This window comes from Odocoileus virginianus, chromosome 2, assembly GCF_023699985.2.
Source record: "Odocoileus virginianus isolate 20LAN1187 ecotype Illinois chromosome 2, Ovbor_1.2, whole genome shotgun sequence".
NCBI lineage: Eukaryota > Metazoa > Chordata > Mammalia > Artiodactyla > Cervidae > Odocoileus > Odocoileus virginianus.
This window is the reverse complement of record NC_069675.1, coordinates 427,155-443,048: the sequence shown is the minus strand read 5'-3', so window position 1 is coordinate 443,048 and position 15,894 is coordinate 427,155. Positions and strand designations below refer to the sequence as shown.

General features: G+C 48.8%; 1 protein-coding gene across 4 annotated transcripts in view; it reads left to right on the top strand.

Annotated features, from left to right (window-relative positions):
- The first annotated feature begins 689 nt into the window (after nt 1-689).
- FBLN7 (fibulin 7) overlaps nt 690-15,894 on the top strand; it is a 57,692-nt gene continuing 42,487 nt past the window's right edge. For 2 of the 4 annotated variants that reach the window (XM_070473963.1, XM_070473956.1), the window contains exon 1: nt 996-1,512. In XM_070473963.1, the coding sequence (XP_070330064.1) occupies nt 1,438-1,512 (75 nt within the window). In that variant the 5' untranslated portion in view covers nt 996-1,437. Of the gene's footprint in view, nt 902-995; nt 1,513-15,894 lie in introns of those variants that run through there. The other 2 variants (XM_070473952.1, XM_070473947.1) reach the window with 2 other exon arrangements.

The window sequence follows — 15,894 nt, the reverse complement described above, 5'->3', positions numbered from 1 at the left end:
GGGGACACTGAGCTTTGGCAAAGACAGCAGACATGGGCGATGGAGGCAGAAATACCACAGTTTCCACAGGCTGTGGGGGATCCGCCCCAGGCTCCTTGGCCCCCTCTACCCGGGCAGGGGGGAGCAGTGTCTCCTCAAGCCGCCTCCCTAGGAATGCAGGTAATAGTACACGGGCACGCTCTCCTTCCTCCCGCAGGAAGGTGGAGGGGCAGCCCAGCCGGATTTCCTGGGTAATGTCTGCCCAGGTGGCCAGCCTGCAGCAGGCCCCTCGTTTTCCACGGGACTCCAATTTTCCCCTCTGCCTTCCAAAAGAAAACAGTTCGGCTCTAAGGCTACATAGCCTTCTGAGCTCCGTGCCCTGAGCTCTGAGTGGGCTCTGCTAAATGAAATTTGGAAAAGGAAAAACAGATTTGAGGCTTGGCCAGACTTGGTGTGCACCATGACATCTGCAGTGTTGCCTTCTGAAAACATTCTTCCAGTAAGAACTTAAACAGTGTTTTCCAGGAGCTTGGAGCTGAGGCCATCTGGATCCTCCCACAGCCCTTGGATGAAGGGGGACTCAGACTGCTCATGTCTGTCCTTCCCAGCGGCGTGTCCCACCGAGCCTCAGCAACGCATCCGGTGTTCCCATAACCCTGCCTCCCAGTTCAAACTGTTTCTCCTTCCACTGGGGAGTGGAGGGCGGCAGATGAGGAGGGCTGTTGGTTCTGAGTCACTGTGCGTGAGTGTTCTTGTACTCCGAGAGCAGTTCTCGGGTGGAGAACTCGGTCTAAGTTCATGAAGTCCATCTCGCGCCCACACTAGTCCTGTCTTCCGAGTGCCGTGGAGGAAGACGTCCGCGCGGGCGCTCGCTCTGAAGTTGGACAGACCTGGATTTGAATCTCACTTGCTGCTGGATGAGGTCAGCCTCAGTGTCCCCGGGCTGGAAAGGGGCGGGTCAGGAGCGACCCGGCGCGGGGAGGGCTCGCGGGCTCCGCACGCACGTGTGCGCCGCCTCGGCGGCCTCCCCCGCGAAGGCGATCAGGATGCCGGCGCTCGTCCTCTGCGTCGCGCCGGGCCTCCTCCGGGAGCCGCGCGGGTTGGGCGCGCTCCCAGGCGCATTCCTGGCCGGGCAGCCCCTCCTCCTCGGCTTTGGCCAAGGGGCCGGCGCCTCCCCGCCTCGCCGGGACTGTCTCGTGCGGGCGGCAGCGGACGCTCGTGGCCGCGGGAGCTCCAGGTCCGCGCGCGGCGCACCTGGATCCGGGACTGCGCCTCCCGAGCGCGGCGGGCCGAGCTGCGCTCCCGGGCTCCCGCTTCCCTCCTTACCCGAGCCGATCCGGGCCGAGCGGAGCCCGGTTCCCCGCAGGGGCGGCCGCGGCATCGGTTGGGACAGCCTCGGCGGGGGCGGCAGACCAAGTTATCTCCCCTTCCCAAACAGAAAGGTTCCGGTTGGCAAAGATGGTGCCCAAGTGTCCCCGGGCGCTCTTCCTTCTGCTGCTCTTCCTCGCCTGCCCCGAATCGCGGGCTTCCCAGGTCAGTGTCCCTCCCGCCAGTTCCCTGATCCTGCTTGCAGGGGAGGCCACGCCGAGGCCGAAGTATCTGGCTCGCCGCATTCCACCGGAACGCTCTGGCCGGGGGCTTGGAGCCAGGCTGGGGCTGGGGTTCCGTTCCCGCATGTTATCGGATGCATCGCGGGCCGGGCGTCAGGGTGGACCCGGGCTGGTCTGAGCAGTTTGGTGTGAAAGCCTCGGTCCGCTGCGGCGGGGAGAGAGACAGAGACAGAGACAGAGACAGTAGGCTCTGCCTGAGAAGAACTCCTGAGACGGTGGTCCTCCTCGGGTCTCCAGAAAAGCTCGCCGCTCACCCGATTAGAGTAGAGGATGTCCCCTGCCTCCAACTTCCAACACTTAAATTTCTAACGGAAATATCATTCTTCCCACCAACTTAAAAAAAAAAAAATTTTTTTTTAACACCAAAAACATTTTGTACTGGGGATATAGCCCCGGTGTCTCAGATGGTAAAGAATCTGCCTTCTTCTATGTGGGAGCCCCAGGCTTGATCCCTGGGTGGGGACGATCCCCTGGAGGAGGGCATAGCAACCCTCCACTCCAGTATTCTTGCCTGGAGAATCCCATGGACAGAGGAGCCTAGTGGGCTACAGTCCATGGGGTCACAAAGAGTCTGACAGGACTGAGCAACTAACATCATAATAGCCAATTTAAGTCTGTGGCTCCCACCACCAACTTTCTTAGCAGTTCACAGCACTTCCCAGGCAGGGGTGGGCACGGAGGTGTCTGAAGCAGCTTCACTCTGAGCGTGGGGGACCTTAGATTTGGGACTAAGTTTCTTTCCCAAACTTACAGGCAGCTTGCCCTTAGGTTTTCTCTCCCTGACTTGTGGCTATTGGAATCCAGATGGATTTATATACTTGAACAGATTCACTTTTACATCAAGCAGCAAGGACTGATAGTTAGTAAAAATTAAGATAAAAATGCAGATTAAAGGGACTTCCTTGACGGTCCGGTGGTTAAGACTCCTCACTTCCAAAGCAGGGGGAACCAGTTGGATCTCTGGTCAGGGAACTAAGATCCCACATGCTGCAGCAGTGCTGTAGAAAAAGAAAAAAGAATTCAGTTAAAAGTGCGCTTTCACAGGTGAGATTGGACCTGCTGAATTCCAAGCCAGCTATCACCAGACTGGTTCTGAAAACCGGAGACCCCTCCCTCTGTGACCACGTGTTCTCTGAGTTGTAGGGCAGCTACCCCAACAACACCATCCACAGCAATAACAGTGACAGCAGTGTGTGTGTGTGTGTTCAGTCGCTCAGTCGTGTCTGAGTCTGCGACCCCATGGACTGTAGCCCGCCAGGTTCCTCTGTCACTGGGATTTCCCAGGCAAGACTCCTGGAGTGGGTTGCCGTTCAGAAGGAAAGCTTGCCGAGTGACGGATGAACGCCTGTTTCTTTGCTAAGCATCTCCCAGGCTCTTTATTCTCCGAGCAGCCTTGTGAGTTGGGAACTGTCACTACCCCCATTTTGTAGATGAGGGAGCTGAGGTCCAGGGAGATTGCAACTTACTCAGGGTCACACAGCCTCATCTCTCTCTCTCTGGCTCCAAGCCTTTTCCCTTCTCTACAGACTCTCACCCATGAACTGAATATCTGAACCAAGCAGGCATATCGGTGGCCACTTAGAAGCCCTTGGGATGCAGGAAGGGAGAATTTAGTTTAGACCAAACTTGGTCCATGTTAGTGTGGAAGGGGTGAGTTGCCACCGCAGGGGGTCACTCGGCCACCAGGCCGCAGAAGTTCCCCGCAGGGAACCCACCTTGCAGAACAGTGGGGCTGCCCACTGCAGATTACAAAACAGAGCCTCAGGCCCGGAGTGCACAGCCAGGAGCACAGGCCGTTGCGTCCCTAAGTCGGCCCCCAGCCCGGGCCAGCAGAGGGCGCAGGGGAGCCAGGATGCTGGGGGGCTCTGTCCTGCTCTTGCTCTCTCAAGGTTACCTGGACAAGGTGAGACCTTGGCAGTTCTCAGAGGTTTGCATCCGCTTTTCAGACAGGGAAGTAAGCTCTTTCAGGCTGTGTTCTCAGGGGAGATCTGGGTCCTGTCCCTGCCCTGCCATGCCCAGGCTTCCTCAAGTTCCTTATCCTCTAAACGATTTCTTTACCTGCAGAAGCACCTGCCTCACTGGGCTTGGTGAGAGGGAAAGGGAGCAGAAGGGATTCTCCATGGAAGTTGGTTTCAAAATTCTAGTGAAACTGTCCTTTGCCCAAAGCCCTGTGTAGGTTGGGGAATCTCACCCCCAGTCCCTGTCTGGCTTTTCGTCATGTCTGTCCTGAGTCACTTTGAAAGACTTTTGAGATGTGCTGGTGGAGAACCGGTGGCCCTGGTAAAGGAGGGGAGGTTGAGCCGTGTGGGGAGCCCGTAAGTGGGGGCCCTTTTCCAACACTGCTGCCCACTCTGTGGTCTCGCCCTGGGAAGAGAAACAGCCTTGCTGGGGAGACAAGAAAGGAAAGACACTTAACAAAGCCCCATGCCTCACCCCATGCCACCCCCATGGTGGCTCTCAACCTCGTTGGCTGTGGGATGCAGGTGCTATAGTATTTCAGAATATTCCACTCTCTCCAAAACCTCTCCTTGAGATCAGTTGTCACAGGGCTCCAAAATCCACTGTTAGAGATTCATTCTTTTGACTGTCTACTCCCATTGGATACATTGCTTTTTAGGGTTTGTTGGGGAAAAAAATGTCTTTAGTGTGCATTTCCATGATTTTAACCATAGATCTATGCTCTATGTTTGGCCATCTCCACCACAGTCAGGAGACAGAACGGTTCCACCACTCCAAAATGACATCATGATGCCTTATGTAGGCATATGTCTGCCCACCACAGCCCCTGGCATCACTGATCTGTTCTTTATCATTATAGTTTTTCATCTTCATAGTGTCATATAAATGGAAGCACAAAGTAAATAGGCTTTTGGTTCTGACTTCTTTAACTTAGCATAATGTATTTAAGATTCTTCCATGTCATTCTGGGAATTCACAGTTCCTTCCTGTTGCTGGGTAGCATTCCATCGTGTGGACATATCACGGTTTGTCAGCTCAGCCATTGAACTTAACGACTCCCATGTGTCGATTCCAATTTTGGGTGAGTATGACTAAAGCTGTGGTAAACATTCCCCATACAGCTTTTTGTGGAAAGTGAACACTCATTTCTCTTGGTAAATATCTAACAGTGGGATTGCTGGGTCATTTGGTAAATTTATCTTTAACTTCGTAAGAAGCAGCTAGGCTATATTCCATCCAGTTTTATCATTTTACGTTCCTACCAGCAGTGCATAAAAAGCCTAGTTACCTGCATCTTCACCAGCACTTAATATTATTAGGTTTGTTTATCTGTCTCCAAGTCACGCTAATGGGTGTGGAATGATATCTCATTTTGGTTTAAGTGCCATTTCTCTAGTGACTGATAATATTGGCGTCTCTTCATGTGCTTATTGACATTTGAATAGTCTACTGCGTGAAGTGTCTATTCAGGCACTCTGCCCATTTTCCAAATGGGTGGTTTGTTTTCTTATGGTTAAGTTTTAATTATTCTTTACATATTTTAATTAGAAATCCTTTTTTTCAGGTGTGTGAGTTGCTAATATTTTCTTCCTGTCTGCAGCTTGTCTTTTTTTATTTTTAGATTTTATGTTAGAGTAGAGTCCCTTTGACTGCAAGGAGATCCAACCAGTCCATCCTAAAGGAGATCAGTCCTGGGTGTTCATTGGAAGGACTGATGCTGAAGCTGAAACTCCAGTACTTTGGCCACCTGATGTGAAGAGCTGACTCATTGGAAAAGACTCTGATGCTGGGAGGGATTGGGGGCAGGAGGACAAGGAGATGACAGAGGATGAGATGGCTGGATGGCATCACCGACTCAATGGGCATGAGTTTGAGTAAACTCCGGGAGTTGCTGATGGACAGGGAGGCCTGGCGTGCTGCGATTCATGGGGTCGCAAAGAGTTGGACATGACCGAGTGACTGAACTGAACTGAACTGAGTGTTATTTACAAGCTGTGTTAGTTTCAGGTACACAGCAAAGTGATTTAATCACACATATTCGTATATCTGTCTTTTTCAGATTCTTTTCCCATATGGGCTATAACAGAGTATTGAGTGCAGTTCTCTCTGCTCTACAGTAGGTCCTTGTTGGCTATCTATTTTATACAGAATAGTATGTGTACATTAATCCCAAGCTTCTACTTTATCCCTCCTCCCTCACTTTTCCCTTTTGGTAACCATAACTTTGTTTTCTAAGTCTTTGAGTTTGTTTCTGTTTTGTAAATAAGTTCACTTGTGTCATTTTTATTTTTAGATTGTACCTGTAAGCAATATCATATGGTATTTCTCTGACTTCACTTCATTTAGGATGATAATCTCTAGATTCATCCATGTCGCTACAAATGGCATTATTTCATTCACTGCAGCTTGTCTTAACAGTGTCTTTTCCAGAGCAAAGGTTTTTAATGTTGATGAAGTCCAACTGATTAATTTTTTTATTTTTATAGATTTTGCTTTTGGTTTTAAGTCTAAGAACTCTTTGACTCTGGATCATTAAACTTTTCTTGTATGTTTTTTTCTAAAATTTTTATAGTTTTGCTTTTTTTTTACATTTTGATCTATGATCTGTTTTGAGTTAATTTTTATATAAAGTGTGAAGTTTATGTTAAGATACATGTTTTTAAAGGCAATTCTCAATTGTAGGGACTTCCCAGGAGGTAAAGAACCTGCCTGTGAATGCAGGAGATGTAAGAGATGCAGGTTCGATCCCTGTGTCAGGAAGATCCCCTGGAGGAGGAAGTGGTAACCCACTCCAGTATTCTTGCCTGGAGCATCCCATGAACAGAGGAGGTTGGTGGGCTACAGTCCTTGGGGTCTCAAAGAGTTGGACATGACCAAGAACATACACATGTACATATGTGGCATTTTAGTATTCAGTCTTCCAGTGACATGAAAATGACATGTCTTTCCATTTATTTACATCTTCCTTGATTTTTTTCATCAGTATTTTAGAATTTTCAATGTGCATATGCTTTGTTAGATTTAAAATCTAAGTATTTAATTTTTGGAGCTATTTTAAGTAGTATTCGTTTTAAAATTTTTTCATTTCCAATGCTGTATTCCTAGACTATGGAAATTCAATGGGCTTTTCTATGTTGACATGGTATCCTGTGACTTTGTGGAACTCACTTATTAGTTATAGGGATTTCTTTTTGTAGATTTCCTCAGATTTTTTACATAAACAATCAGGTTATCTGTAAATAGGGGCAATTTTATTTCTCCCTTTTTTATGCATGTGCCATTTATTTATTTAGCCTGATTACACTTATTAAACTTCCAGTACTGTGTTGAGTAACACAGTGGACATCCTTGCTGTGGGAAGGATGCATTCAGCATTTTTGTCTGTTTTTAAAATATTTATTTTATTTATTTATTTGCACTGCAACATGTGGGCTCTAGTTCCCTGACGAGGGATGGAACCTGGGCCCCCTGCCTTCGGAGTGCAATGTCTTAGACACTGGACCACCAGGGAAGTCCCGCATTTAGTTTTTTAATGTTAAGTGGGATGCTAGGCTGTAGGTCTTTGTAGAAGCCATTTGTCAGGTTAAGGTTTTCTAGCCATAGCTTAATAGAGTTTTTATTATAGTTCAGTCCAGTTCAGTCGCTCAGTCATGTCTGACTCCTTGCAACCCCATGGACTGCAGCACACCAGGCTTTCCTGTCCATCACCAGCTCCCGGAGCTTACTCAAACTCATGTCCATTGAGTTGGTGATGCCATCCAACCATGTCATCCTCTGTTGTCTCCTTCTCATCTTGCCTTCAATCTTTCCCAGCATCAGGGTCTTTTCAAATGAGTCAATTCTTCATATCAGGTGACAAAAGTATTGGAGTTTCAGATTCAGCATCAGTCCTTCCAATGAATATTCAGAACTGATTTCCTTTAAGATAGACTGGTTGGATCTCCTTGCAGTTCAAAGGACTCCCAAGAGTCTTCTCCAACACCACAGTTCAAAAGCATCAATTCTTCAGCAGTCAGCTTTCTTTATGGTCCATCTGTACATGACTACTGAAAAAACCATAGCTTTGACTAGACAGACTTTTGTTGGCAAAGTAATATCTCTGCTTTTTAGTATGCTGTCTAGGTTGGTCATAGCTTTTCTTCCAAGGAGCAAGCGTCTTTTAATTTCATGGCTGAAGTCACCATCTGCAGTGATTTTGGAGCCCAAGAAAATGAAGTCTCTCACTGTTTCCATTGTTTCCCCATCTATTTGCCATGAAGTGATGGGACTGGATGCTGTAATCTTAGTTTTCTGAATGTTGTGCTTTAAGCCAACTTTTTCACTCTCCTCTTTCAATTTCATCAAGAGGCTCTTTAGTTCTTCTTTGCTTTCTGCCATCAGGGTGGTGTCATCTACATATCTGAGGTTACTGATATTTCTCCCAGCAATCTTGATTCCAGCTTGTGCTTCACCCACCCCAGCATTTCGCATGATGTACTTTGCATATAAGTTAAATAAGCAGGGTGACAGTATATGGCCTTGATGTACTCCTTTTCTGATTTGGAACCAATCTATTATTCCAAGCCCAGTTCTAACTGTTACTTCCTGAACTGCATACAGATTTCTCAGGAGGCAGGTCAGGTGGTCTGGTATTCCCATCTCTTTTAAGAATTTTTCAGTTTGTTGTGATCCACACAGTCAAAGGCTTTGGCATAGTCAGTAAAGCAGAAGTAGATGTTTTTCTGGAACTCTCTTGCTTTTTTGATAATCGGATAAGCGGAGGTTGGCAATTTGATCTTTGGTTCCTCTGCCTTTTCTAAATCCAGCTTGATCATCTGGAAGTCCACAGTTCATGTACTGTTGAAGCCTGGCTTGGAGAATTTTGAGCGTTACTTTGCTAGCGTGTGAGATGAGTGCAATTGTGCAGTAGCTTGAAATTCCTTGGCATTGCCTTTCTTTGGGATTGGAATGAAAACTGACCTTTTCCAGTCCTGTGGCCGCTGCTGAGTTTTACAGATTTGCTGGCATATTGAGTGCAGCACTTTCACAGCATCATCTTTTATTACTGTAATGATATTATAGCATCATCACAGCATCTTTTATTATAAATGGATGCTGAGCCGTATCACATGCTTTGTCTCCCTCAACTGATATGATCTCATGATTATTCTTCAGTCTGTTATTAAGTGGATAACATTGATTGACTTTTTAAAATTTCATTTAATTAAAAGAACTTTAATTGTAGTATAATTGATTTACAATGTCATGTGATTTTCTAATTTTGAAACCAGCCTTGCACTCCCAGGCAAGCCCTAATTGGATCATGTCATCTTATACATTGTATATATTTCTGGATTTTGCTAGCTAATATTTTGTGAGAATTCTTGTATCTTGTTGATGAGGGATATTGGTATATAGCAGGGGCCAGCAAACTATAGCCCATATCCATATGAACCATATCCAGCCCACTGGTGCTCACATCTGGCCATGCTGATTCCCTTATATGTCACCATCGCTGGTTTTTGCACTACAGCTGTACAGGTGAGGAGTTGTAACAGAGACTCTATGGGCTGCAAAGTTGGAAAATTTGACTCTCTGGCCCTGTTTCTACAGACAATTTGCTGACCCCTCATCTATGTATGTCTTCTACTGTCTTTGCCTGGGTGCGTTACCATGATAACACTGGCTTCCTAAAATGAGTTGTGAGTTGTCCCCTTCTCTTCTGTTTTCTGGAAGAGACTCCATAGAGGTGGTGTGTGTTTGATAGAATTGACTAATGAAACCATGTGGGCTTGGAGATTTCTTTTCTGGACGATTCTTAACTATGGATTTTCTTTGACAGATACAAAACTACTTAGGGTAGCTTTTTTTTTTTCCTTGGGGGTGATTTTTGGTAGTTTGTGGCTTTCAAGAAATTGTTCCATGGTCATCTCTCTCTTTCTCTTGAGGCAACTGTTTTCAAATGCCCTGGAAATTATTCCACATTTCTAAATAATTGATCCCCTGTAATGACAGATGAGTACTTTGTTCCATTGTTCGCTACAGAGCTAAATAACCTACCATGATTAATTTTATTTTTGTGTAACTTTTTGGTTTTCCTCAAAGTTTTTCTCCTTTGCCCCATCCGTCCTCTACATAAGCACAGTAGTTTCCAAAAATCTCTTTCCTGGTCCCTATTCTGCCGGGCTCCTTGCCCCTGGATTCCAGTTTTGCTGAACCTTCTCTTGGCTCATAGTCCTGCGGCTACCCAGGGACTTTGGCCTGGACTGGAGTTTACGTTTTCTGGATCATATGCCTTCCTCTTTCTTGGCTTCTTCCCTAGTTTTTTTGAACACATTGTCAGGAAGATGATGTTTTAATTCACTATCCTTGTCCTTCCCGGGTCACTTTCCTACTGTAGATGTTACACTTGTCCGTCTTTGAAACTTTAAAGCAGACAATGGTAGCACCATTATCCCCACGCTGTAGATGGGGAGCCTGATGCACCCGAATCCTTGTATTAGGATCAAAGCCCGAGGGAGGAGCTAGAGGGGGAAAAGATGCCCTGTCCTCTGAACCCCCCTGACTGAGACGGAGGGAAAGGAGGTGGTGAGGGTTCGATACCTATTCCCTGGTCTGAGAACGAATGAGATGAAAAAGGGTGTAAACATGAAAATGTGAGCCCGTTCCACCCTGGTGCAGTGTTGTTATCAACCAGGGATCTTGGCCTTCCCCAATCAGTAGGAAGTGACGAGAGACCAGGCAAGTTCAGACAAGGCTTTCTGGGGCCCCTGCTGCAGCAGGTGGGATCAAGAACAGGTAACAGTCTCCCTTGCTCACTCGCTCCCCAAGGGCATGGGAAAGCTTGTTCCTTATATGGGGGTGTAGGTAGGTAGGAGTGTGCCCAGCAGTCAGGTGGGAAGGGTGGCTTAGGTACTTTGTCCGCCCTTCTGGTGGTGTAGAGTGCAGAGGGCATGCACAGTACCCTGCTTTTGCTCCAGGCTCCTCAAAAGTGGCTGTTGGGCCTTTTGGTCTCTATACCCAGGATTTGCCCCAACTGTGCATGCACGCAGTTATTTTTAGTCTCTTTTAGTTTCTTTGTATTTCCCTACTTGAGAAGAGTTGTGTCCAGCGCTGCAGGGTCCCAGGTCCCAGCCTGTCTCAGTTGTGTTCAGTTTATCAATGTCAGTTCTGTTGCCAGTTTAGACAGATCGCCCGGGGCTGTCTGGAGCCTAGGTTGGGATGGATTGTTGCTCACTTCAGAGCTCAATGTGAAAGAACACCATGCTTGATTAGAGAGGTATCCGCCATGCTCGTAGCTCCAAGAGTGTTTGCCAACCCTGCTGCAGGTTTTATAACCAGTCCTTTTATTAGAGGGCTTCCCAGGTGGTGCTAGTGGTAAAGAATCTGAGTGCCAATGCAGGAGATGCAAGAGACTTGGGTTTGATCCCTGGGTCTGGAAGATCCCCTGGATGAGGAAATGGCAACCCACTCCAGTATTCTTGCCTGAAGAATCCCATGGACAGAGGAGCCTGGCGGGCTACAGTCCCTGGTGTCACAGAGTCAGACACAACTGAGCGACTGATCACCCTGTTCTAGAAGGATACGTGGAGATGAACCACAGCTACCAGGATGTGTGAATCATTCAAATCAAAGATGAGTTATTTCATAAAACACATATTTGATGCCTGCCACGGCCCATGGGCTTCCCTGGTGACTCACAGGGTAAAAAATCATGTGATCGATATGTGGGAGACCCGGGTTTGATTCTTGGGTCAGAAAGATCCAACTGAAGAAGGGCATGACTTCTCACTCCAGTATCCTCGCCTGGGAAATCCCATGGACAGAGGAGCCTGGTGGGCTACAGTCTGTGGAGTTGCAAAGAGTTGGACACAACTGAGTGACTGACACTTTCACTTTCATGGCCCATTCACCGAGAACCAAACAGACAAGGATCCTGCATTTGGTTCTGATCGAGCTGCTCTGGGTCTGGAATTGGCTGATCAGGTCACCAGTTTGAGCAGGACTCAGCTCAGCTATTCTGCTCACGGGCTCCAGGCTCCACTCTCTAGGCTTCTTGGTCTATGAACAGATGCCGGGGTAGCCACAGCTGGGTGGTCCAGGCTGCCTCTGCTCCATGCAGTGCCCCGTCCTCCAGCAGGCTGGCCTGGGCTTTCCGCCCGTTAGAGAGTACAGTATGCACCAGTCTTCCTGAGACGCTGGTCTCCATGAAGCTAAGATTTCGGTTTCAGTCAGGTGGGGTGGGGCCAACAGATCAGCAGACAGTGCTGGGAAAAGAGAACATGTTATTAACACTTAGAGTTCTCGAGAGAAGGGGGTCACAGAGAAAACATCAGACAGAGAGAGGGATGGAAACTTTGGGAAAGCCTGTACTGGGGGTCTTGAGGAAAGGAATGGGTGAGACAGGGTAAGGACACTAACTGAGTTAGGACTGGCTGGTTGAAATAATGGGAGTGAGATGGCAGTATAGGGCTGTTGCTAGTTGTGTGTTGCTGGACCCTGGGGTTGTTGGTGGGGCGTGGCTAGGGTGGGATGTTAGTGTCTCACAAGTGTCAGACCAGATAATCAGGGGGATGGGCTCAGGTTTGGTTGGTTTGCCACCTAAGGTGTGCTAGGCATGGGTAAGGAGGGTCTTGTGTTGTTTGCTGCCTCTAGGAATTTGCTAGCCCCTCCCCTCCAGAGGGACAGTCCATGCCAATTCAGCACAGCCCCAGATGTCAAAACATCAGATTCAGAAAGTAGACAATGAGGTTAATCCAGAGCCAGCCTTGGAACTGGTATATCGCTGCCATTCTGTCCTGCCGGCCAAAGCAAGTCACAAGACCTGCCCGTATCCGGAGATGGGAAAACAGACGACCCCCTGGATGGGAAGACCAGCAGAGCCTCTTGCAGGGAGGGCGAGATTGCCATTCTGCATACCTTCATCAGTAATGATCCATGGATTCACTCCCCACAGGCACAGTGTTTAGACAAATGGGTGGGTTCAGGGTGAGGATGGTTGACCAGAAGGCCATCCTGGCATCTTCCCCTTTCTCCAGCAGCCTCCATCTTTCCTTGGCACCTTCAGCAGTGTGACTCTTTCCCAGGCCTGTCAAGGATTGCCCTGATTGCGGTGAGGAGCAAAGATCCCTTTGCTCCGCTGGGGCAGTTTCTAGCCCTCAGGGACATTGGTCAGTGTGGGCTGAGGGTGTGGACCGGAGGTGACCAGCTGGGGCAGGGGACAGTGCACTGGGTCCTTGGGCTGGGCTGGACTCTTCCCGGTAGGAACTGATGCCTCCTAGGCCTGCTCACCCTGGCAGTCCTGTTGGACACCTGCCTTAATTCTTGGCAGACCAGCCACTGCCCATGGAGCGCTCCCCCTGCCCCTGGGGCACCAGTCCTCCTTACATACAGTCACCCTGACCGGCCTCCTCGTCAGCTGCCGCAGGAGGAGTGTCTGTCTCCTGAGTGTGGACAGAGACTGGATGATGCCCCTCATCAGTAGGGACAATGGTGGGACTGCCAGGGTTCTACAAACTTTCCCCAGGCTTGTGCAGCCCTGGGCCACAGGGCAGACTCCCTGGGTGGATAGAACTTTCTTTGTCCTTTCAAAGTCTCCACCCGAGTCATCCCTGCTTCTTCGGGACTGCCTGAAACTTAAAATAAGGACATCACAGACTTTTTCATCTAAAAGAAAATTGTTGTCATTTAGTTGCTCAGTCATGTCTGACTCTTTGCGACCCCATGGGCTGTGGCCCCCCAGGCCCCTCTGTCCATGGAATGAATATTCCAGACAAGAATACTGGAGTCGGTTGCCATTTCATTCTCCAGGGGATCTTCCCGACCCAGGGATCAAGGTCTCCTGCACTGCCAGAAGATTCTTTACCGTCTGAGTCACCAGGGAAACCTCTAACACACGAGTACCTGTCCTTAAAAAAAAAGACAAAACACAAAACTACGTTCAGAAAAACATCAGACACCTTCAGCCATTTACTCCGTAATGTGAAAACATACAGACTTGTCAGTATCAGCTTGGAGCGCTTTCTCTGCATAATTAGAGGTTTTACCTTCCCAGAAGGATTCTAAGTAGTAAGACAATGTGCTCATTCAACAAGTATGTCCTGAGAGCCTGTCCTGCCAGGTGTTGTCCTGGGTCTGGGGAGCAGCCTGTCTCTGTTCTGGCTCCCGCTCTTCCTGGCTGAGTGACCTGGGACAAGTTCCTGCCTCTTGTGAGTCAGTGCTCCCCTCTGAGACCCTGTCTCATGGGGCTATAGGAGGACAAAGTGAACGACGCTCAGAGAACGGGTCTCAGTGTGTGACACAGACCCTGCTCTCACACAGCTCGCCAAGAATGCAGAGAAAAACAGGACAGACCGGAAAGTATCCAGAGGCAGACAATGGAAATGGGGTGTTGTATTGGAGGGTGGCCAGGAGGCTGCCCTACACTCAGTGGGCAGGTAAGGGCTCTCTGAGAAGGGCGCTTCTAGTGAAAGTGGAGAGACTGACTTTCAAGGACCGGGGGCAGAATCTGGACAGAGCAAACGGCCAGTGCACAGGCCCTGCGGTCGAAATAAACTTGCTAAGCTACACGGAAGCTAAGGGCTTCCCAGGTGGCACTAGTGGTGAAGAACCTGCCTGCCAGTGTCGGAAACATAAGACACTGGTTCGATCCCTGGGTCGATGGGGAAGATCCCCTGGAGAAGGAGATGGCAACCCACTGCAGTATTCTTGCCTGGAGAATTCCAAGGACAGAGGAGCCTGGCGGGCTGCAGTTCATAGTGTAGCAAGGAACTGGACACGACTGAAGTGACTTAGCATGCAGCAGAAGGTGTGTGGAGAAACACAGAGGTCTGAATATTGGAACCCAGAATGTGTCCGATCTGGACACGGTTGAAGGTGGCAGGGCTTGATCACACAGCTTTGGAAGCAGAATAATGCTCCCCCCACCCCCCAAGATATCTATGTTCTTATCCAGGAAATCTAAGAATCTTACCCTGATTTTAGTGTTGGAGTTCTACCAGACTGTAAGATAATAAATGTGTTGTTTTAAGCGGCCGGGTTTGTGTTGATTTGTTAGAGCAGCAACAGGAAAAGAATCCACCCTGTCAGTGACATGGAGAGGAGTTTGCCTTTATTTTCATGGGTGGGGAGCCACTGGCGGGTGGAGACAAGGAAGTGATGCAGTGTGGCCTCTGATCTCTGTCTTCGGGAAGCTTAGATTGCAGGAGGGCCCGGGAGCAGCAGGTGGGACACAGGTCCAGGACAGGATGGTTTGCATCTCACGTCTACCTGCTCACCCAGAAAGGCTTGGGATTTTTCGCTAGGGAGGGTAGAAAGATCTGAAAGTACACCACGTCTGTTATTCAGCCTTTCACAACTGTGCAGGTGAGTTTCTCTAAGGGCGGGGCTTCCGAAGCGCCTCCTCTCACGCGTGGCCACGCCCACCGCAGCCAGCCCATCCTTCCCTCACCTTCTGCCTGGGCCCGTCTCCCTCCACCTCTTTGCATAGCCCCAGGAGACCAGGTCAGATCCGGATAATTCACTTTCACAGGTCTCAGAAATCTGGGGTCATGTGTGAATGTGCACCCACCTGGGCCGATGTTCCCAGAAGGGTCTGCGCATGTGTGTTGGGAGGGGCTGCTGGGGCACTGAGAGGGTCCACTGGCAAGCTGGGGCCTCCTCTGAGCCCCTCGTCCTGGTTCTTTTGGGCTGGAGAAATGGGCAGAATGTGCTCTTCAAAGGGTGGACTGGACGCCATGAGGCAGGGAAGGTAGCCCCACCATCCATCAGCCAGATACCCTGAGCCTCAGTTTCTCTAAGGTGTGAAATGGCTAGGCCATGGTGCCCAGATATTTGGTGAAACACCAGTCCCAGTGAAGCTATGTTTTAGATGTGATGAGTGTTAAATTGTAGACTTTGAGTAAAGCAGGTTACCTTTCATAAAGAGGGTGGGCTTCATCCCAAAGACTGAGGTCCTGGGGGAGCGACGGTGTTCTGCCTTCAGACAGCCTTTGGATATGCAACACCAGCTCTTTCCAGGTCTCCAGCCCCCACACTGCATGAGCCAATTCCTTAAATCTCTCTCCTTCTCACTCTTTCACTACAGGAGATGTGCATATATTGAGTTGGCCAAAAAAATTCATTAGGGTTTTTCCGTAAGATGTTATGGAAAAATCTGAATGAACTTTGGGGCCAACCCAATACAATTGGTTCTCCTTGATTCTGTTTTTCTGGAGAACTCTAAGACAACGGCCTTGGGCAGCTGCCCCCCAAAGTTCCCCCACTTCTCCCAGAAGTGTCCTTTCTTTCCCCTTCAGTGTGGTTGCTGGGTCAAGGTCACTGGGATGAGAGAAGTCAGGGGGTTATAACTGCTTCTGATTTGGTCTAA